The sequence below is a fragment of the Somniosus microcephalus genome, chromosome 30 (genome assembly GCF_052327205.1).
Source record: "Somniosus microcephalus isolate GS21.2 chromosome 30, FLI_Smic_1.0, whole genome shotgun sequence".
Taxonomy (NCBI): Eukaryota; Metazoa; Chordata; class Chondrichthyes; order Squaliformes; family Somniosidae; genus Somniosus; species Somniosus microcephalus.
Genome location: NC_141016.1, coordinates 33674317 through 33698014, shown reverse-complemented (window position 1 = coordinate 33698014; position 23698 = coordinate 33674317). Strand labels below are relative to the sequence as shown.

Here is a 23698-nt window from a genome sequence, read left to right as displayed (position 1 = left end):
TATTTAACTGGTGTGCAATTGTCTTTTTTAGTGGATTCCTATTCATGATTATGGGGATTCCGTCCGTGAACACATTAGCATAGTGGCGATTCCCCTTTATGATTGGTTGGGCTGGCCCACGTGATCCGAGAGGTGCTTGTGAGCCACGTGCGCCCTGGGTGTGCGCGGAGAGGCCCAGGACCGCAAGTGTCCGAACCTCCGAGACCATCAGGTCGGTTCGCACTATTCTTGCGGTTCGGAGGCATTCACCCGCGGGAAGCCCCCGACCGCAAATTGAAAGCGCAGTTTCACATCACTTAAATAAAAATAAATAATCACAGGTTCCAAATTCGTTAAAACACAATTTAATTAAACATTTAAAACAATTTTTCTTGTAGAATAAATATAAACATTTTTAAAGGTATACATCACTCTAAAAAATGTATTTCAAGAATTATTTAAACCCTTATGCTGGTAAAAGAAGGTCTTACCGCTGCTTTTTCCCGCTCTAAGGGTTTCGTGGCCATTCGCTGGGCAGTACTTGGGCAAATAATCCAATTCTGCACCAGTGAATGTCAATTTGCTGCGGATTCGAACGATCGGTTAAACAGAATCTGGACAGATTGCAAGTTCTGGGTTGTCGGGCATCACACACGGAACCCTGAACTTGCAGGAAACTTACGATGGATGGTGTGTACACCGTCATAGGCCGCGGAAAATCAAGGCCATCATTTCCTGTGTTAGCTGACCTTGGAGTCTCTGTCACGAACATTTCATTTTATTCCCTTTAAACAATCCAATAAAAACTCGCTGCTTTTATGAGTCGACAGTCGCATTGTCCCAGATTCCATTTCTATCGGTGACTGGATTCCTGTATCTGGAACACGTTCCTCGCAGGAAATCCTAACCTGTGATTGATTGTTTCTATCCGACTTATTCTAATAGATTGTATTCTGATATTTAACATTAATTTACACATTGTGCTTCAGGATATTATAGCAATAACGCTTATCGAATCGATGAAACCTTTGTATGGGCTATTTTTAGGGAGGGATTTAACCGTTAACATAAATCATTCCTTTAAAAACAGATGGATGAAGGAATCGGATATTGTCCTCCTTGCACTATTTTCTGACCCATGTGTGGGGCGGGGGTGTCGTCACCGCCGGCGGTTTTAGAGTCTCTGAAAATGAAAGAGACGGTGGAAGGCTGGAGGGATCATGATCAGGAAACACCGCTCACTCGCTCTGTACTAAACAACTATGCTATACATTATTTTCTCTGCTCTGATATCCGAGATATTGCCTGTACTAATAGGCTGTACTGTATATTATTGTGTCTGACCTCTGGGAGGCCGTCATTTATGGTCCATCCTTAGTTGTCCTGATAAGGTGGTGATGGGCCCTCCTCCTAAACCACTGCAGTCCTTGTGGTTAATAATCTCCAACAATGGTGTAATTTACCTAATTCCAGCACATTGTCACAGGGACGATGAAGCTACTGGGCCGGAAATTGCGGTCGGAGGCTTCCCGCGGGCGAATGCCTCTGAACCACAAGTAAACTCCACACCTACCTGGTGCCTCTGGACCTTCGGACACTTGTGCTCCTGGGCCTCCAGGGCATATGCCTTTGTCAAGGCCCACGTATTTCAGGAGCACATGCGGTGCGCAAGCATCCCTGGGATCACATGGGCCAACCCAACAAATCAAACGGGATTCTCATTATGCTCATGGTGGCATAGTGGTTAGCACTGTTGCCTCAAGCGCCAGGAGACCCGGGTTCGAATCCGGCCTCGGGCGACTGTCTGTGTGGAGTTTGCACATTCTCCCCGTGTTTGCGTGGGTTTTCTCCGGGTGCTCCGGTTTCCTCCCACAGTCCAAAGATGTGCAGGTTAGGTTGATTGGCTATGATAAATTGACCCTTAGTGTTAGGGGGATTAAATACGTGGGGTTACAGGGATAGGGTGGGATATGTGTTGGTGTAGGGGTTACGGGGATCGGGTGGGATATGTGTTAGTGCAGGCTCGATGGGCCGAAATGGCCTCTATCTGCACTGTGGGGTTTCTGTGATTTCTGTGAAGACTTGCATTTATATAGCGCCTTTCACGACAACCGGAATGAAGTACTTTTGGAGTGCGGTTACTGTTGTAATGTGAGAAATGCGGCAGCCAAGTTGCGCACAGCAAGCTCCCACAAACAGCAATGTGATAATGACCGAAAAATCTGTCCTTGTTATGTTGATTGAGGATAAATATTTACATACGCAATCCACATAAGTATAATAGGAATCCCCTAAATAATACATTTTAACAAAACTGCAATAAAAGTAAATCATCACATGGTCAAAATTCATTAAAATAAAATTGAATTAAACATTTAAAACGAAAATTTAATTTTTGAATAATAAATGTAAACTTTTTTCAAGGCGCATAAAATAACATAAACTAAATTTAAAGCTGTTTATATGTTTAAATCATTTAAATAAATATATTTTTCTATGTATTTAAATGCTTACACTGGTACAAGAAGGCATTACTCCTGCTTGTACCAGGTGTAAGGGTTGTGTGGGCATTCGCTGGGCAGTGGTTGGGCATATAACCGAACCCGGCGCCAGTGAATGTCCATTTCCTGCGGATGAGCATGATCTGTCAAACAGAATCTTGACAGATTGCAAGTTCTGTGTTTTTGTGCATGTGCATCACATGTGGAAACACGGAACTTGTGGGAAACTTATGACCATGTATGTTGTGTGTATGCGATCATAGGCCCTGGAAAATCCGGGCCATTATGTTGTCTGCTCCGATGTCCTGAACAACCTCTCCAATAACCATCCATATTCTGTGTTTGACAGTTTTTGCTTCCATTGACTCGCTCAATCAGATTGAATATTACACCAGTAACATTTTGGGTGACACTGACCCGGGATCAGAAAATCCTGAAAGGAACTCCTCCAGTATTCAGGGTGGGTACATTTTTACTTCCTACAATCGCTTTTTTGGACTTCACACTTTCTACTACCTAAAACCAACAACTAAAGATAACAGAGCTTACTTGCCGATGAATGACACTGCCAAGAACCCGTAGTACCGGACAGTGGTTTTAGTTACAAAATATTGTAGAAATAATTTGGATTTGAAACAAAATCATGTTAATTTCCCCCAATGGTCTAATGGAATTTTTTTTTCATTCCTGGATTGGCTGGCAAGGCCAGCATTTATTGCCCATCCCTAATTGCTCTTGAGAAGGTGGAGGTGAGATGCCTTCTTGAACCGCTGGAGTCCCTGTGGTGAAGGTACTCCCACAGTGCAGTTACGGAGGGAGTTCCAGGAGTTTGACCCAACAACGATGAAGGAATGTTGATATATTTCCATGTCCGAATGGTGTGCAACTTAGAGGGGAACTTGCAGTTGATGGTGGTCCCAGCTGCCTGCTGCCCTTGTCCTTCTCGGTGGTAGAGGTTGCAGGTTTGGGAGGTGCTGCTGAAGAAGCGTTGGCAAGTTGTTGCAGTGCATCTTGTAGATGGTACACACTGCAGCCACGGTACGCTCGTGTTGGAGGGAGTGAATATTTAAGATTTTGGATGGGGTGCCAACCAAGCGGTTGCATTATCCTCGATGGTGTGTATCTTAGAGTGTTGCAGGAGCTGCATTTATCCTGGCAAGCGGAGAGAATTCCATCAAACTCCTGACTTGTGCCTTGTAGATGGTGGAAAGGCTTTCAGGAGTCAGGAAATGAGACAATCGCCACAGAAGTACCAGCCTCTGATCTGCTCTTCCAGCCATAGTATTTATGTGACTGGTCAATGGTGACACCTTCCATTACTTTGCTGGTGATTGAGAATAGACTGATGGGGCGGTAATTGGCCGGATTGGATTTGTCCTGCTTTTTGTGAAAGGTTCATACCTGGGCAGATTCTACATTGTCGGGTAAATGCCAGTGTTGTAACTGAACTGGGACAGCTTGGCTAGAGGTGCGGCTGGTTCTGGAGCACAGGTCTTCAGCCGGCAAGTTATCAGAGCCCATAGCCTTTGCTGTATCCAGTGCATTCAGCCATTTCTTGATATCACGTGGAGTGAATTGAATTGGCTGAAGACTGGCTTCTGTGATATTGGAGACCTGAGGAGGAGGCCGATATGGATCATCCACTCGGCACTTCCGGCTGAAGATGGTTGCAAACATTGCAGCCTTGTATTTTTCACTCACGTGCTAAGCTCCGCCATCATTGGGGATGGGGATATTGATGAAGCCTCTTCCTGCCATTAGATATTTCATTATCCGCCACCATTCACTACTGGATGTGGCAGGACTGCAGAGCTTTGATCTGAACCATTGATTCTGTAAGTTCTGTAACCTTGCTGCCTTCAGTGCTTCTTCCAAGTGGTGTTCAACATGGAGGAGTACTGATTCAGCAGCTGAGGGAGGGTGGTATGTGGTAATCATCAGCTGGTTTCCTTGCCCGGCTCGACCTGAAGCCATAAGACTTCATGGTTCTGGAGTCAATGTTCAGCACTCCCATTACCACTCCCTCCAGAATGTATAGCATTGTACCGCCACCTCTGGTGGGTCTATCCTGCCGGTGGGACAGGACATACCCAGGGATGGTGATGGTGGAGTCTGGGACATTGGCTTAAAGGTATGATTCTGTGAGTATCACTATGTCAGGCTGTTGCTTGCTAGTCTGAGGGACAGCTCGCCCAATTTTGGAACAAGTCCGCAGATGTTAATGAGGAGGACTTTGCAGGGTCGACTGGGCTGGGTGTGTCGCTGTCGTATTCAAGGTGGATCATGATCAGGAAACCCCGCTCACTCTCTCTGTACTAACCGACTGTGTTATACACTATTTTCTCTGCTCTGATACCGGAGGTCTTACCTGTACTAATGGACTGTACATTATTGTGTCTGACTGCTGGGAGGGCCGACATTTATGTTCCATCTCTAGTTGCCCTGATAAGGTAGTGGTGGGCCTTCCTCTGAACCACTACAGTCCTTGTAGTGAATGATCGCCCACAATGGTGTCAGTTACCAAATTCCAGGATATTGTAACAGGGACGATGAAGGTATTTTGTTGTCTGCTCCTATGTGCTAATCAATCTCTCCAATAACCATCCATTTTTTGTGTTTGACAGTTTCGGGTTCCATTGACTCCCTCAATCAGATCGGATATTACACCAGTGACATTTTGGGTGACAATGATCCGGGTTCAGAAATACCTGAAAGGAACTCCTCCAGTCTTCAGGGTGGGTACATTTTTACTTCCTATAATCTTATTTTCGACTTCAAGCTCTCTACCACGTAAACCAACAACTAAAGACATCAGAACTTACTCGCCGAAAAATGAGACTGCCAAGGATCCGTAGTACTGGACAGTGATTTTAGTTACAGAATATTGTGGAAATACTTTTGATTTGAAATAACATCTTATCGATTCCCCCAATGATATAATGGAAGGAAACATTCAGTTCATTGTGTTTCCTCACACGGCTCTATGGGCCGTGAAATGTGAAATGTATGTGTAGGTTGGGTGGGTGATTCAGTGGGAAATGTGTGACTTTAAAACGGAGACTAAACTGCCTCGACACGACACGGTCCAATCATTGCCCCAGATAACCCCACTTCACCCGAAGACCACATTGGTCCACTCTCCCGCCCTGCAAGGCCCGGGTAGATTGATTTATAATAATACCATTCTGAGCACTCAGTGCTGGCATTTGGTTTCAGTGGAAATCTCTATTTCCTCCCAGGTCCGGTTCCGGGCGATTATGACGATGTCGAGACTGGAGTCACTGACACTCAGGGCGGTCACTTTCTGCTGGACGGTGGTCCTGATGATCTCCTCACACTCAGAAGTGCCGGCGGTGATCTCTCCACTCTCGGTGAGTTACATCTCTGACATCCCCGCAGTCACCAGCCCTCTGTGTAGGAATGGGCTGGCGCTGTTTTAAATTCCTTTCAATCGGCGGTGACACATGGAGTTGGTTGATTTAAGTCCATGTTGTGATTACAGGAAATGAAGTGTTCTAGAAAAGAGATGTCCTAGAAAAGAGATCCTGATGCTGTTCAGTGTGGATTATCTTCCTTGTTAATACTCGCACCAGGAATCATTCCAGTGCTCAAACTGAACCGCCCGATTCTCGGATATTAGACGCACCTCGTCTGCTGTCACCCAGCGGTAAAACCCAGCACGGGGGTGTGGGTAGAAAACAATTCTCTTCCACTCACAGACCAACAAAGTCCAGCCCCTTCACCAAATTGACAGATATATGTGACCCACACTGATGCGGGTTTTACCGCCATCATTAACCCATAATCTGTCTCTCCCACAGTGTACAGCTCTCAGACCCGCACTGATCCCGGTTTACCGGTTCCTTCCACTCCTGGTAACAATGACCATGTTCACTGTGACACGTTCACAACCCCGGACATTCCGCCACCGATGGGCAGTGACTGTGTGGTTCAAAATGTTACATTTACGTCAAGCCGGTAAGAGCAATGTTTTATTATCTGCTGCATTGTTTGTGCCCCAGTGCTGGGTGAGTGTCCAGTCCCGGGTGGATTCTACTGTGTGACAATGGGTAGTGTGTTCAACCGTTAGTGATACTGAAACTAGCAGAGAGAACATGCTGTATATTTACTGTGGAAATAAACACCCCATTATACTGGCTGTAATTAATTCAATTCTGTGATTGTGGGGAGTGTCTTTAACGGCAAACTATATTGAAACTATCAGAGAGATTATGTTTATTTATTAGTTAAATAAAAGTCAAACAGAAGTGACATATCAGGGAGAATATTGTGAGTAGTGAAAAAGACTCCATTTGATTGTATGTTGTGTTGGTGAATTGTTTAATCCTCTCTCTCTCTCTCAAGCTGTTTGTTTTTTCCTTTCAGGTAAAAGTCAGCGGAAAATCCCGGATGCGATGTCCCGGGGCGTGTCACAGAGTAGCGGGAAATATTGTGTGTGAAATCTGAGAGAATATACATTAACTTTTCCAACAGTGTGTACATGCTGAATGTGCTTCTCTTCACGATATAAACAACACTTTAGTTTATCAATCGCCATGTTAATTTGTTTTGAAATAAATAGATTTAGCTCTTTATATTTTGGCTGCGTTCTGCTTAATTAAAATTATAAAACAAAGAATGTATTCGGATCATTGCTCTGTCTATATTAATACTGTAAGACACTGCTCTGCGTGGATTAATCAACTCTGTAACAGAGATTAAGAACCTATGTTTATTGTTGAAGGTTTTATATGAACTTCATTTTGTAACCGCTTCACTTTTTCATCCTCTATTTAAGATGGTTCTCAACCTGCAGGGGGGTCAAGTGATGTATATAGCGTTTAAAAATATAAAATGCATTTTAAAAATATTATGTTTGAAATTTGTGCCTTTGTCGATGTTCATGTTTTTATTATGTCCCATGAGTAAACACACACAAATTCCTAGATACAGCAGAATATTGTTTTACTGCACGACACCTGCCCCTGGGAATTCGGCGTATGGCGGGAGACCCGGAGAATCTGATCAGAGTTCCACGGCCACTGTTATTGGACTTTAATTCTAAAAGCTAAATACTTCAGTTATTCAGACGCAGTGAGCAATGGTCACTCAATCAGCAAAACGACTGTACCGTGCAGTGTCCGCCAGCAGGTGGCGATGCTTATTCCATCAGTATGACCACTGCAATGGCAAGTATCCACCAGCAGAGGGCGAACATTATTATAAATAAAAACAGAAAATGCTGGAACCACTCAGCAGGTCAGGCAGCATCTGTGGAAAGAGAAACAGTTAACGTTTCACGTCAGTGATATCTTCAGAAATCTAAAATGTTAGAGATTAACCGCTTTTAGTAAACAAAGAGCCAGGGAAAAGGGGGCATGAAAAGATCATAAGGCTGAATGTCTGTGATTGGATGGAGGGCAGGAGTGATTCAGTGAATCCTCGCTTCCCTCTCTCTGATCCATGTCCCTGTGAACTTGCAGCATTCCATTCTCTCAGGTACAAACCTGACATTATCATTAAATCTGCTGATAAGGGAGTCGCTGTTGTTGTGTGATGAAAATAGCGCCACCTTGTGGAGTCTAAACACAAAGGCCCACAATTTGCGATCAGAGGTTTCCCGCGGGTGGAAGCCTCCGACCTGTGAAAAATCTCCGCATTTCCCTGGTGGCCCGGGAGGTTTGGAGGCTCGCGATCCTGGGCTTCTCCGGGTCCGCGCGGGCAGAGACCCAGGGATCTCAGGTGCGCATGCGGGTCACATGGGCCAGCTCAACCAATAAAAGAAGGGAATCCCCATTCATACTTCTGGGAGTTTCGTGCGTACGGAGCGCCCATAAATATGAATGGGGATCACTTTAAAAATACACGAACTCATAAAATAAATAAATAAATTACATAGTTAATATTAATTAAAATGCCTTTTAATGCTATTGAAATCGAAAAATTAATGTTTTGAACAAATATGTATTAACGGGACTAAAAATAATCTTAACTTATTGGACAGGGTTGTTAATGTATAAATGTGTGATAACATTTTATTTAGCTTTTTTAAAACTCTTATTCTGGTAACAGCAGGCCTTACACCTGCATTTATCAGGCATAAGAATTTCACAGGCATTCAGCGGGCGTAAGTTGGGCAAATAGCGGAAATCTCCACCGGCAGAGGCCCATCTCCCTGGGATACGGAGGATCTGTCAAGAAGATTCCGATGCCTAAATCTGGAACCAGCGCGGCCCCTACGGTCACGTACACATCTCGTACACACCCGTAGGTGTCGCAAAATACAGCCCAAACTCTGACATCTCCTCGTCCCTCCCCCGCACCGTGACCCCACCACCGAACATCAAGCAATCCTTTCCCAGACTGGCACTGACCTCATCTCCTCTGGAGATCTTCACCGCACGGCCTCCAAACTCAAAGCCCACTAACCTGGCACAGCCCCTGCTGCCTCCTTTCAAACATCCACAGACAGGACCCCGCCGGTAGAACAATCATATCAACCTGTTAATGCCGCATGGAACTGATTTCTTCCTATCACAACTGTAAATGTTCTCCCCTTGTCTAATCTCTTCCGACGCCATTCACCTTTTCATCATTCCAGTTTCTTGGTCATAGCTGTCTCCTTTTCACCATAGATGTCCAGTCCTTCTACAACCTCACTCCCACCAGGACGCCCAGTCGCTCTACACCTCCACATCACCAGGATGGGCTGCGGTCCCTGCGCTTCTTCCATACATGGCGGCTAAACCAATCCTGATCCACAACCACCCTCCTCCACCTGGCCACACTCGGCCTCACATTAAACAGCTTTTCCTTTGACGCTGCTCACTGCCTCCAAATAAATTTGTCACTGGTGAGCCTATATGGGTCCAAGCTATGCCGGTCTTTTAACATTATATGTGGAATATTCCTTGCTTCAGACCAAGTCAGGTCACATCCTTGACATCTTTTATCTGGTGCGTTGATGTCTGTGCGGCTTCCTGCTCAAGCCGTGAATTGAAAAATTTCATCAATTTTGCTTTAAATTCCACCGTTTCACATGGCCAACTCGAACTCTTCCCTTCCGTTCTTGACTTCCTGTCTACATGTCTTGGGTTAGGTTGCTTAAAGTGAATCCCACAGCTACCTTGATCATACTTCCTCCAAACCTGCTTCGAGTAAGGTCTCTCTATTCCATTCTCCCAGTTTCTCTGTCTGCATCACACGATGATGCCACCTTCAATACTGGTGCCTCAACAATGCCCTCCTTTTTGCTTTCCAAGGATTCCCCTCCACAGAGGTTGACAGGACCCTCGACTGTGGATGGAGAGAAAACACAGCGAACTACAAGCCAGTTAGCCTGATATCAGTCGTCGGGAAAATGCTGGAATCCATTGTTAAGGAAGTGGTATCAGGGCACTTAGAAAATCATAACATGATTAGGTAGAGTCAACATGGTTTTATGAAAGGGAAATCATGTTTGACAAATTCATTAGTGTTTTTTAAGCATGTACCTAGCAGGGTAAATAAAGGGGAACCAGTGGCTGTAGTATACTTGGAATTCCAAAAGGCAATTGACAAGGTGCCACGTAAAAGGTTATTACATATGATTAGGGCTCATGGGATTGGAGGTAATATAGTAGTATGGATTGAGGATTGGTTAACATACAGAAAACAGAGTAGGAATAAAAAAATCTTTTTCATTTTGGCTGGCTGTATCTAGTGTGGTGGCGCAAGGATCAGTATTGGGGCCTCAGCTATTTACAATCTTTATTAATGACCTAGGTGAAGGGACCGTGTGTAATGTATCCAAGTTTGCTGCAGATGCAAAACTAGGTGGAACAGTAAGCTGTGAGGAGAAACAGTCTGCACTGGGATATAGATAAATTAAGTGAGTGGGCAGTAAGATCGCACATGGAGTATAATGTAGGGAAATGTGAGGTTATTCACATTGATTCAGCCAGGTGTGTGCACATAGCGACCTTGCATTAACCTCTTCAGCAATCTCCAGCCAGGCAGCCTTGGTCTGTGAGGAGGCTTCCTCCGGCCATCAGGAGTCATAGATTCATCGAGTCAGAACGGCACAGAAGGAGGCCATTCGGCCCATCGAGACCGGACCGGCTTTCTGCAGAGCAATCCAGTCAGCCCCATTCCCCTGCTCTATCCCCGTAGCCCTGCAAGTTTATTTCCCTCAAGTGCCTATCCAGTCTCCCCTTGAAAACATTGAGTGTCTCCGCTTCCACCACTTCCGTCGGCAGCGAATTCCAGGTCCTCACCACTCGCTGCATAAAAAGGTTTTTCCTCACAGCACCCCCGTATCTCTTGTCCAAAATCATAAATCTGTGTCCCCGTGTCATTGTACCATCAACTAGTGGGAACAGCCTTTCCTCGTTAGCCTATCCAAACCTGTCATAATCTGTACACCTCCATCAGATCACCCCTCAGCCACCTTTGCTATAATGAAAACAAATCCAGCTTCTCCAACCTGTTCTTGTAGCTAAGATCCCCATCCCCAGAACCATTCTGGTAAATCTCCTCTGCACCCTCTCAAGGGTCTTCACATCCTTCCTAAAGTGTGTGGTCCAGAACTGGACGCAATACTCCAGTTGTGGCCTAACCAGCACTTTATAAAGATTCAGCATCGCGTCATTACATTTGTACTCAATATCTCTATTTATGAAACACAAGATCTCATATGCTTTGCTAACCACACTCTTAATATGTCCCGCCACCTTCAGGGACCTAAGCTCATTAACTCCCATGTCCCTCTGACCCTGCACACTCTTTAAAACTGTGCCATTAAGTGTATATTGCCTCTCCCGGTTCCTTCTGCCAAATTGCATCACCTCACACTTCTCTGTATTAAATTCCATCTGCCAATTGTCTGCCCATTCTGCTCGCTTTCCTATGTCCTGTTCCAGTTGATTGGTATCATTCTCACTGTTTGCTACACCCCAAGTCTGGTGTCATCGGCAAATATAGAATTTCCAGGTCATTTATATATATCAAAAAAATCAATGGGCCCAGCACTGACCCTAGGGGAACACCACTGTCTACCATCCTCCAGTCTGAAAAACAGCCATTATCCACAATTCGCTGTTTTCTGTCCTTAAGCCAAGTCCATTTCCAAGCTGCCACTGACCCACCTATTCCATGAGCCTCAATTTTGTTAACAACCTTCTATGTGATACTTTTTCAAACGCCTTCCTAAAATCTATGTTGACAACATCCAATGCATTCCCTTCATCGATCCTCCGTTACTTCATCAACAATTTCAATTCAATTAGTCAAACATGATCTGCCTTTTACAAGTCCGTGTTGGCTCTCCTTAATTAGCTTAAACTCTCCAACTTTAGGCTTGATTATTTTTTCTAAACTTTACCCACCAGTGATGTTAAACTGACCGGCCTGTAGTAACTAGGATTGTCCTTACACCCTTAGGGAACAGAATCTCCCTGCGTCCTCTTACTCCCTGCAAAAGAGCTTGCAGCGAGTCCTCAGTGAATCGGGGAACAGCCTTGGATTTTGAGCACTCAGGGTCACCTTGGCCCATTCAAGCTGCAGCAGTAACGAGAAATGAGAGGCTGAGGCTACATGGAGCCCTTAAAAACAAGTGTAGCTGTGACCTCATCAGTGCAGACCAACAGACCCGCTCCCAGTCATTGCAGCAGGCAGCGCGCACCACGGGACTAATTGGTCCAATTAAATCAAAATGGGACATCGGGAGCGGCTGAAACCGGCAGCGGGTCCGAAGCCCGCCCACCAGGCAACCCGGCTCCATCCCGCCTCCTCCACTAAAATCAAGGCCGGCTGCAAATTTGTCCCGAACTCCATCAAAGTTCTGTTTTTGCTCCCAGCCTGATGTATAATTACCCTGATAACTTTAAGGAAGATAAATTATCATAACGACAATGTGATTCTGTCTCAGGGAAAGTGCGGGCTCTCCAAATGTATCACTCGCTAACTTGTGGCCATGGCAACGATGCATCTACTGGTCCTTATCGTCAGTCTGATATTGAGGCAGATTCCTCTTGCTTTTTGGGAACAGATTCGTTTTGTGGAGTCCATTCCACTGTGTAATATCCACACGGTCCTGCTTTATGCAGCCACGCGCTGTTCTGTCTGGTTCACAGTCACTTTCACCTTTGATCAATTTGTGGTCATTTGTTGCCAAAAGCTCGAAACTAATTATTGCTTCGAGATAATGGCGGCTGTGGTTCTAGGAACAGTGACTATGCTGAATTGTTTAAAGAACATTTTCCAGTTCTTTATGTTAACAGATTGGAATATGCTTGGGAACTCGCCCTGGTTTTGTTTTGTCACAAGCTGGGTTCGCATTTCACGGGTGTGGGGAGCTATCGAATTCCTTCATTATATTCTAACCCCGTGTGTCCCATTTATTCTGATTTTGCTGTTCAATGCTAAAACTGTCAGATACATTTTCGTCCCCAACAGGACCCGTGCCTGCTTCCGAATTTTAGTACCTGCATTTTGCACTGACATTATTTTAAAGGCAAGGCTATACCTAAATCTAAATTAGATGAATGTTTGGAGAAGTATATCCATCAACATAAGTGTATGGACTTGACCCTTGACACTGTCCTGCAAGCTGATCGATCAGATTGGGTCAGAATTTGATTTGAGGAAGATTTAGGTATAAAACAAAATTATAAAGATAAAATGCCTGACGGTCCACAGCTTATTTATGGCCTGTTACGCTCTCTCTAAACAGATAGAGGAGTGTGAAATCCAGTGTGATGAGCTGGAATCTGCTAACTTAGCAGAGAAACAAAGCTTGCAGAGTGAGAAGCAGTCGGTTAAACAGACTCACTGGCTCCCCAGGTTAATATGAAACAATAGGTTTGGAGGAGGTGAATGCATGAGTCCAGCGTGAGAATTCATAGCTGAGCGATGATGTGTCAGAGCTAGATCGAGCATTCAGAATGGTGCTTCAGGACAGAAGTGATGGCACCCCAGCCCGGCATGAGGTTGAAAAGGCCATCCGACAACTGAAGGACAACAAGGCCTCAGGAGCAGATGGAATCCCCGCTGAGAAATTAAAGTATGGCAGACAAGCACTACTGGCGTGAATTCATGAACTCATTTCTCTTATCTCAGAGACGCCGTAATTGTGACCATCTTCAAGAAAGGTGACAAGTCTGATTGCCGTAATTACAGAGCAGTTTCCCTGTTGTCTGACACAGGGAAAGACATCGCAAGAATCCTCCTCAATCGCCTTTTCCCAGTGGCCGATGAGCTCCTCCCAGAGTTGCAATGTGGATTGCGCCCAATAAGGAGCACAATGAACATGATCTTCACCGCACTTCAATTACAAGAGAAAAGCGGGGAACAGGGGTACATGGCCTTCTTTGATCTCACAAAGGCCTTCAACACTGTCAACCATGAGGGATTCTGGAGTGACCTCCTCAAATTCGGCTGCCCTCAAAAGTTTGTCACCATCCTCCGCCTGCTTCACGACGACATGCAAGCCGTGATCCTGACCAACGGTTCCACAACAGACCCAATTCACATATGAACCGGGGTCAAACCAGGCTGTGTCATCGCACCAACGCTCTTCTCCATCTTCCTTGCTGCAATGCTCCATCTCACCCTCAGTAAGCTCCCCACTGGAGTGGAGCTAATTTACAGAACAAACTGGAAACTGTTCAACCTCCGTCACCTCCAGTCCAGATCCAAGGTCGTCCCATTCCCTGTCATCGAATTACAGTATGCAGACGACGCTTGCATTTGCGGTCACTCGGAGATCGAACTCCAAACCATCGTCAACACCTTCATCAAAGCATACGAGTGCATGGGCATTATACTAAACATCCGTAAGACAAATGTCCTCTACCAACCTGCCCCCGCCACACGGTACTGCCCCCCAATTATCAAAATCCATGACAAGGACTTGGACAACGTGGACCACATTCCATACCTGGGGAGCCTACCGTCAACAAGGGCAGACGTCAATGACGATGTCCAACACCACCTTCAGTGTGCCAGTGCAGCCTTCGGTCGCCTGAGGAAGGGAGTGTTGAAGACCAGGACCTCAAACCCAGCAGCAAGCTCATGGTCTACAGAGCAGCAGTGATACCTGCCCTGCTGTATGCCTCAGGGACATGGACCATGTACAGCGGGCACCACAAAGCACTGGTGCAGTACCACCAATGCTGCCTCTGCAAGATCCTGCAAATCCATTGGCAGGATAGGCGCACCAAGGTCAGTGTTATCGCTCAGGCCAACATCCCCAGCATCGAAGCTTTAACCACGCTCGATCAGCTCCGATGGACTGGTCACATTGTCCACATGCCCAATACGAGACTCCCAAAGCAAACACTCTACTAGGAGCTCCGGCATGGAAAGAGAGCCCCAGGTGGGCAGAGGAAACGCTTCAAGGACACCCTCAAAGCCTCCTTGAAAAAGTGTAACATCCCCATTCACACCTGGGAATCCCTGGCCCAAGGCCGCTCAAAGTGAAGGAGAGGCATCAGGGAAGGCGGCAAACACCTCGAGTCTGACAGTTTAAGCATTGCGCAGGCAGCGCAAGGAGCGCACTTTAACCCAAGCACCCCACCCACCAGCCCCTTCAACCACCGTCTGTCCCATCTGTGACAGAGATTGTAGGTCCCGCATTGGACTCATCAGTCACCTGTGAACTCATTTTTAATGTGGAAGCAAGTCATCCTCGGTTCCGAGGGACTGCCTAAGGGTAGTGTGGCGAGCTGTAACATGGAGACAACATACGCTGCCTCTGTGTCCGAGGGCCGATCAGCGGTGGCTGCCCTGTATCCCCCAGTAGCTGCCCCCAGAGCTAGTAAAAGAGGGTAATCAGTTGGGACAGGGCTTGAGATCTGAATCTGACAGTGAGGGTGATGTGCTTCTGATAGAGGCAGTGCAGAGATCAGGACAGGGGCCGGTGCCTTCGGTATCGGGGTTGTTGCGGTCAGTCCTGCAATACCCAGATGCAGATGCAGATAATGTGGAGCCATCAGCAGCTGCAGCAGATGCTGCTCCGACCTCAGGGAAAATTTTAAAAGAATTAGCAAAGGATGGAGGGATGTTCGACCCTGACAAGTGATCGATCTTTGAGCATGTTAGGCAGGTGGAAGATGTGAGGATCAGGCTGCAAATACAGCCGGAGGACCTGATACGGCTTCTTCCTCTCAGCCTCCCTGTGGACAATGGCGCTCGATTCCCGCTCATGGTCAAGAGGGCAGGAAAACTCCCCAGCAGTTGTTGGGAAGTTACAGCAGTCTCTACAGCCGGAGGAATCAGGGTGGCCTTGGTTCCTGGGACTAGGCAGAGTCCCAGTGAAGTCCCGGTTGAGTATTGTGATGGGTTATGGTGCTGATGGACGCGTGTCCCTGAACTGCCCCAGGCTGCCGGTAACTTGTCTCACAGAAAGTCGCTAGTTCGAGGTCTTCAGCCTGCCCTGCAGCCGCGCCTGGAGGAATCATGTCACTGGCAAACGCTCTGCTTTTCCCATTTACAAGCGGCTCTGATTCGCCTGTGGAGCAGCCGGAGATAGGCACCGGGATGCAACAAGCCTAAACTAGCCGGGTTTGAGGAGCCCAACCAGCAACAGCAGGTGGAGCCACTGATAGCAGAGGGGCTGATCAGAGCGATAATTGGGGGCCGGATCTGGAATCCACCGCCTCACAGCCCTGGGTGGAATCAGGATCGCGGGAGCGGACCCGGCCCGGGAAGGTGGAGCACAAAAACCTGATGCCGGGGAAACCCGGGCAATGGACCCCGCCCACAAATACTGTCTGACCAATTAGATCACAGCAACACTCCTGTCGCTCACTGGCGTTTGAGAGTCCCGCCCACATTGTGACATCGGGGTCTGAGAGCCCCGCCCACATTGTGATGGATGAGGGGTCTGAGAGCCCCGCCCACATTGTGATGGATGAGGGGTCTGGGAGCCCCGCCCACATTGTGACGGATGGGGTGTCTGGGAGCCCCGCCCACATTGTGACTGATGGGGTGTCTGTGAGCCCCGCCCACATTGTGATGGATGGGGGGTCTGAGAGCCCCGCCCACATTGTGAGAGATGGGGGTCTGGGATTGACGGTTTCGGGCCTCGCGGGTGGTCCTGGCACCGCTCCAATTTGACGACGAATGATTGCTTGTTTAATCTCACCAACCGACTGCTGATGTTCCCAGGAAAGGTGACAGAGGAGGTTATATGAGAACATAAGAAATACGAGCAGGACTAGGCCATACCGCTCTCGAGCCTGCTACACCTTTCAATAAGTTCATGGCTGATCATTAACACCAACTCCACTTTCCCACCCGATCCCCATATCCCTCGATTTCCCAGAGTGCAAAAATCTATCGTTCTCTGTCTTGAATATACTCAACGACTGAGGATCCACAGCCCTCTGGGGCAGAGAATTCAGAAGATTCATAGCCCTCTGAGTGAAGAAATTCTTCCTCATCTCTGTCCTAAATGGCTGACCCGTTATCCTGAGACTATGACCCCTAGTTCTAGACTCTGCAGCCATTGGAAACAATCTCTCCGCATCTACCTTGTCAAGCCCTCGAAGAATTTGATTCGTTTCAATTAGAACACCTCTCATTCTTCTAAACTCCAGAGAATATAGACCATTCTACTCAATCTCTCCTCATAGGAAAGCCCATTCATCCCAGGAGTCAATCTAGTGAACCTTCATTGCACCCACTCTAAGGCAAGTATATCCTTCCTCAGGTAAGGAGACCAAAACTGTGCACAGTACACCAGGTAAAGCCTCACCAAATCCCATATAATTGCAGCAAGACTTCCTTATTCTTATATTGCAACCTGCTTGCAAAAAAGACTAACATACCATTTGCCTTCCTAATTGCTTGTGGTACCTGCATGTTAACTTCCTCTGATTTGTGTACAAGGGCTCCCAAATCACTCTCAAGATCACCATGTACTCATCTCTGACATTTTACGAAATATTCTCCTTTCCCATCTTTCCTGCCGAAGTGGATAATTTTACACTTCCACACATTATACTCCATCTGCCAGCTTCTTGCCTAATCACTTAACTCGTCTATATCCCTTTGCAGCCACTTTACATCCTCCTCACAGCTTACTTTCCCACCGGTTATATGCAATCACAACACGGTTGCAGTGGCTATAAAAGATGGAGACCTGGGTCTGGATGTTCTGCTCATGTGTCTCCCAGAACTGAAACAATTAGAACCCACGGCGGAGTTTCATACTGACTTCATCACTCATAAACCTGACTGTGGCAGGGCCAGTACAGAAGGTAAGTCTCTCATCCTGACCCACTTCACCAGAGACAGCAACCCTCTCTGAGAAAGACAGTACCCTCACCCCATAGATTGGCCGTACCCCTACCCTAGAAAGACAGTACCCTCACCCCATAGCCTGACAGTACCCCTACCCTAGAGAGACAGTACCCCTACCCCAAAGACTGGCAGTAGCCCTACCCTAGAGAGGCAGTCCCTCTACCCCATAGATTGGCAATACCCCTACTTTAGAGAGAGAGAGTACCCCTACCCCATTGATTGGCAATATACCTATACTAGAGAGACAGTAACCCCGCTCAAAAATTGGCAATAAGCCTATACTAGAGAGACAGTACACCTACCCCATAGATTGGCAGTACACCTATACTGGAGAGAAATTTCCCCTACCCAAGAGAGAGAGACTATCCTCCCGAGAGAGACCGCAACACTACACGAGCGAGGGAGTAACCTAGTTTCGAAAAACTGTACCCCAGACAAGAGAGCCAGTAACCCTACCAGAGAGGAGAGTGAGAGGCAACATTGCTAAGTTAGAGAGAGAGCACCCCTGACTGACAGAAGCAGTTTGGCTTCCCGAGAGAGAAAGTACCACTACCGTGAGAGATATTATGCCTTCTGCAGAGAGACAGAACCTCAGCCGAGAGAGAAAATGCCCGAATGAGACAGTGCCCGAGGGAGACAGTGCCACTACCCGAGAGAAACATTACCCTTACCCGAGAGAGACAGTGCCACTTCCCGAGAGAGACGGTGCCCATACAGGAGAGAGACAGTGCCCCAACCTGAGAGAGACATTACCCCTACCCGAGAGAGAAAGTACCCCTACCCGAGAGAGACAGTGCCCCTTCCCGAGAGGCAATACCCATACTCAAGAGAGACAGTACCCCTACCCGAGAGAGACAGTGCACATACCCAAGAGGGACAGCGCCCCTACCCGAGAGACACTGTACCCCTACCATAGATTGAACACCTCCCTGATAGAGACAGTTCCCTTAACCGGGAGAGAGAGTACATCTACCCGAGAGAGACTGTACCTCTACCTGAGACAGAATTTGCAAAATGGGACAAACATCCAATTGAGATCCTACATGCAGAATTCTGTAAAAGTATCCTCCGGACTCAAAGGAAAACCGTAAACAATGCATGCAGGGCAGAACTATGCCAATATCCATTAATAATCACTATCCAAAAAAGCGCCACCACATTTTGGAAACACCGAGAAATGAGCAACCCCCAATGCTATCATTACGAAGCCCTGAAATTCCAAGAGAGGACCATAAAGAAGAATACCCTCAGTCAACTAGTCCTGGGACTCAGTGAAGTAACTACCAACACTACTAACAATAACCAACCCAAGGACAGTGACAGTGTAACACAAAGAATTCGACCCAACATAATCGTCGCTAAGCAAAAGGAAAAATAAGAATATAAGAACATAAGAACATAAGAAATAGGAGCAGGAGTAGGCCAATCGGCCCCTCGAGCCTGCTCCACCATTCAATAAGATCATGGCTGATCTGATCCTAACCTCAAATCTTCTATCACTCTGCATCCACCCGAACCCATGTGATCTCCCGGGAGAGGCGAAAAACCAGATAAAGACCCAATGGCCAATTTGGGAGAAAAAAATCTGGGAAATTCCTCTCCGACCCATCTAGGCGATCGAAATTCTTCCAGGAGATCACTCTGTCCCTATATTTTCTACAGTACTTACCTTCTGTAAAGGCGATCTCCACCCCAGCCAGGAACAGGAATAAAACCATCTCCTGAAATCTAACAGAATTAGAACACAGTAGGAGCAGAACAAGGCTACACGGCCCCTGGGCCCGCTCCACTACCCACAGGGCCATGACCATTCCGAACCCAGACTCATGTCCAATTTCCTGCCCGCTCCCCGTAACCCTTTATTCCCTTTACTTCTAGGAAACTATCTATTTCTGTTTTAAATTTATTTAATGATGTAGCTTCCACAGCTTTCTGGGGCAGCAAATTCCACAAACCTACCACCCTCTGAGTGAAGAAGTTTCTCCTCACCTCAGTTTTGAATGAGCAGCCCCTTATTTTAAGATTATGCCCCCTAGTTCTAGTTTCACCCATCATTGGGAACATCCTCACCGCATCCACCCGATCAAGCCCCTTCACAATCTTATATGTTTCAATAAGATCGCCTCTCATTCTTCTGAACTCCAATGAGTAGAGTCCCAATCTACTCAACCTCTCCTCATATGACCACCCCCTCATCCCCGGGATTAACCGAGTGAACCTTCTTTGTACTGACTCGAGAGCAAGTATGTCTTTTCTTAAGTATGGACACCAAAACTGTATGCAGTATTCCAGGTGCGGCCTCACCAATACCTTGTACAACTGCAGCAATACCTCCCTGTTTTTATATTCCAACCCCCTAGCAATATGTCATATTGGGCAGAAACAACAAAAACCCAAAGCAAACTCAATTGCTACTTGGCCCTAAACAGACAATACAACTTGGCTGATTACCTGACCAGGGTAAAGCATAGCAAAATGAGAAAAACCTTGACAATGTACAGACTTAGTGAACATAGCCTGGCGATCGAAAAAGGTAGACACAGGCAGACCCAGCTACCAAGAGAGGATAGCATATTCTCTCACTGCAGTCAGGGAGTGGTGGAGACAGAGATGCACTTCCTCACAGCGTGTAGAAAATATCAGGGCATAAGGGAGAATTTCTACCCAAAATTCACAAAAATATGCCCGGAATTCAGGAATTTGAATGACGACACAAAATTCCCATACCTACTAGGTGAAGAGAGAAATTGTGTAACCTTAGCGGCACACTATGTTACAGCTTGCCATAAACAGAGGGACAACCACTAAATATAAGAAAAGAGTATATAAAAATTATATGAATTTATACTTATACACTCAGGGATACATCTGTTTGTACACTGTATGGATAGATCTGTATTTTTGTGTACAACCGTGAATGTTATTCGATGCTTTGGCAACATAAGATGTACCTTGTCATGCCAATAAAGCGATTTGAATTGAATTGAATTGAATTGACAGAGAGTACCCCTACCCGAGAGAGACAGTACCCCTACCCAAGAGAGAATGTACCCCTACCCGAGAGTGACAGTACCCTTACTCGAGAGAGACACGACGTCTACTTGAGAGAGACACGACATCTACTTGAGAGAGACACTATCTCTACTTGAGAGAGACACTACCTCTACCTGAGAGAGACTGTGCCCCTACCCGAGAGAGACAGTATACCCTTCCCGAGAGAGACAGTGTCCCTACCCGAGAGAGACAGTACCCCTTCCCGAGAGAGACAGTACCTCTACCCAAGAGAGACAATACCCCTTCCCGAGAGAGACAGTGTCCCTACCCGAGAGAGATAGTACCCCTAACCGAGAGAGACAGTATCCCTACCCGAGAGAAACAGTACACCTACCAGAGAGTGACAGTGCCCCTACCCGAGAGTGACAGTACCCCGACCCGTGAAAGACGGTACACCTACCCATGAGATATGGGTACATATTCCTGTAAGAATTAATGTGTCAGCATGGAACATTGAAACCTATGAATATTTTGAGATCACTACTGGAGTTAGTAATTTAGTGTATGAATTATATCTGATACTCGAATAATATCACTCACATGCCCAATATCACTTACATGGTTGTCAGGCTAGTTCACCATAGAGATCGCAGCGACACGTCAGGAGTGGTATGAAGTGTCCTTGGAGGAAGTTGGAACTGGAACTGCCTGTTGGAACAGATAATGGAGAATTTTAGCACTATTAAATAGAGAGAAGGCAGTTGGGATCGATATACCCATGATTGATGGGATTAGAGAACAGGCAATACAAGGGTCATTGACGGTGGAAAACATGCACAACTTTGCAGAAAATTTGAGGGAAGTACAAAGTGCTTTCAATAAGTTGAGCAGTAATATCAATGCAATGATGACTAAAAGATAAAGGGAAACGGCCTGTGGATTGACAGGACCGTATTTTCCGTTCGGAGGTTTCCTGCGTGCGGTTCTGGAATAAATCCACGGTCTTACCCGAGGGTTCTCAAGGTCCGGACACTTCCGCTCCTGGGCCTCTCCAACTGGAAATGTGCAGGGCCCACGTATCCCAGAGGCACATGCGGTTCGCAAGCGTCCCTGGGATCATGTGGGCCATGGGGAGCCAATCAAAGAAGGGAACCTCCCTTCATACACTTGACAGACAGACCTGTCCAATATATGAATCGAGATCACCCCAAAAACAATCAAACATTCAATATATATTGTTTTTAAATCACGTTATTAAAATTAGTTGAAAGTACATTAAAATTAAATATTTTAAACAAAAATTTAACTTTTTTACAAAAATAACTAACCTAACTAAACTGGGTTAAAATAAACTTACCTGTTTTTAAAGCATTTTTAAATGATAAATGAGCGATTTTTTTCTTTTTTCAAATCTTATGCTGTTACAAACAGGCCTTACACCTGCTTACTCCCGACCTCTCTCCTCTTGGAAAGTGCGCTTGTGTGTGAACAGTGAGTGAAAGCAACGATGGGTATGGATGTGAAGCCCTCCTCAGTGGAATATCCCGCCGGCACAGGAATATTGTGCTTTCTTACCGGCCCTGGTGAGTGACCAGAAGTTCCCTGGCAAGTGAAGATCTGAACTTCGAGAAGGGAGTTGGTGTCCTCAGAGGACAGTGGGCATATTCGGGTGAAGTTCTGTGGATTGGGGTGGAAAGAGGGGCGGATGTATCGGGGATTCTGTTACATTTCAATTCCCAGCTCCTCCAGCTCGAGGGTTTGGCAACCCTCCAGGATTGCTTGGGATTCTCCAGTAAGGAAAGGATAATCTCCAGGACACGGCTGCAAGCAAAACTCTGGGAAAATATCATCGGGGGCATTAAAAAGTATCTTTTTTTTTCAATTTCGTTGAACAATGCCCTGAAATCCGGAGACGGACTGGTCAATGCAATAAGACTATTGAGCCGGCAGTTTCCTTCTGCAAATGACCATTTCATTGCCAGTGTTTAATTGAGGTCATATATTCCGCAACCGAGCCGCTGCCCGTAATATCGGAACCACAACAACAGCAACTTGCATTTATATAGCGCTTTCAATTGAGTCAGACAACCCAAGATGTTGCACAGGAGCTTAAACATTGACACGGAGCCACAGAAGGAGATTTTAGCCCAGGTGACCAAACACTTGGTCAAACAGATCGGGGGAAACTGGGCCACGCCCTCGTTAATTCAGTAGTAGCTTCCCAAGAAGTTGGTCGAAGTGCTCCCCCTCCTTCTTGGGGCGCAACTACTCAATGTCGCGGCGCTCCATGCAGCAGCGTCACGCACGGGGGAACGTAGCACCGCGTCATTGCAGGTCTCCACCCCTGATTAAAGGGGAGGGGCCTAGCGCTGCATGCACCAGGGCCCTGCCGGACCACCAGGGAGTGGTGTGCCGCGGAAACAGCCCGGCTATCAAGAGGAATGGCGGGCTGAGCGATTGTGGCCGGCACCCCAGATACAAAATGTTAAAGGTGGGAAGATGCTGGCAGTCAGCCAAAATATAAATGACCGCCCGACACCTGCCCTTTAAGTAGTGCCTCCGCCCGCTACTGCCGCTGCAAAACCGCTGACTGATCCTGTTGGTCCCATCGCCCGGCGATAATTCAGGGGGCGGGCGCAACGGAAGTCTGCGGCCAGGGCGCTGTGCATGATGATGATATCGGCCCAGATATTGCGATCCCTACGGGTGGGCCCGCGCTGTGTACTCACCCATAGTGACATGGGAAATGCCGGTTTCAGGCATGCACAGCACACGCGCTGAAAACCGGCATTTCCGGTCCATCAAGAATTGTCTAGACAGATCCTCCGGCCGCCCTGGAGAAGGGCCTCTGTGGGTGGATCATTCCGCTTTCTGGAGACCCTCCTCCCGCAGATAACACTTAAGGCCTGCTTTTACCCGGAAAAGAGTTGAAAATAAAG

At 46.8% G+C, this 23698-nt stretch overlaps 1 protein-coding gene and 1 long non-coding RNA gene across 2 annotated transcripts in view; one reads left to right on the top strand and one right to left on the bottom strand.

Annotated features, from left to right (window-relative positions):
* Positions 1-6462, top strand: part of LOC147098119 (scavenger receptor cysteine-rich domain-containing protein DMBT1-like) — a 271073-nt gene extending 264611 nt beyond the window's left edge. Inside the window, exons 19-21 of the mRNA XM_085970825.1 lie at positions 2830-2940; positions 5720-5851; positions 6302-6462. Of these exons, the coding sequence (XP_085826951.1) occupies positions 2830-2940; positions 5720-5851; positions 6302-6462 (404 nt within the window). The remainder of the gene's footprint in view (positions 1-2829; positions 2941-5719; positions 5852-6301) is intronic.
* A 186-nt stretch (positions 6463-6648) lies between these two features.
* Positions 6649-23222, bottom strand: LOC147098118 (uncharacterized). Its single transcript, XR_015074281.1, has 3 exons — positions 22117-23222; positions 21378-21467; positions 6649-7751 (listed from the first exon to the last, which is right to left on the bottom strand). It is a non-coding gene; the product is annotated as an uncharacterized LOC147098118 (long non-coding RNA).
* Between the last annotated feature and the right edge of the window lie 476 nt (positions 23223-23698).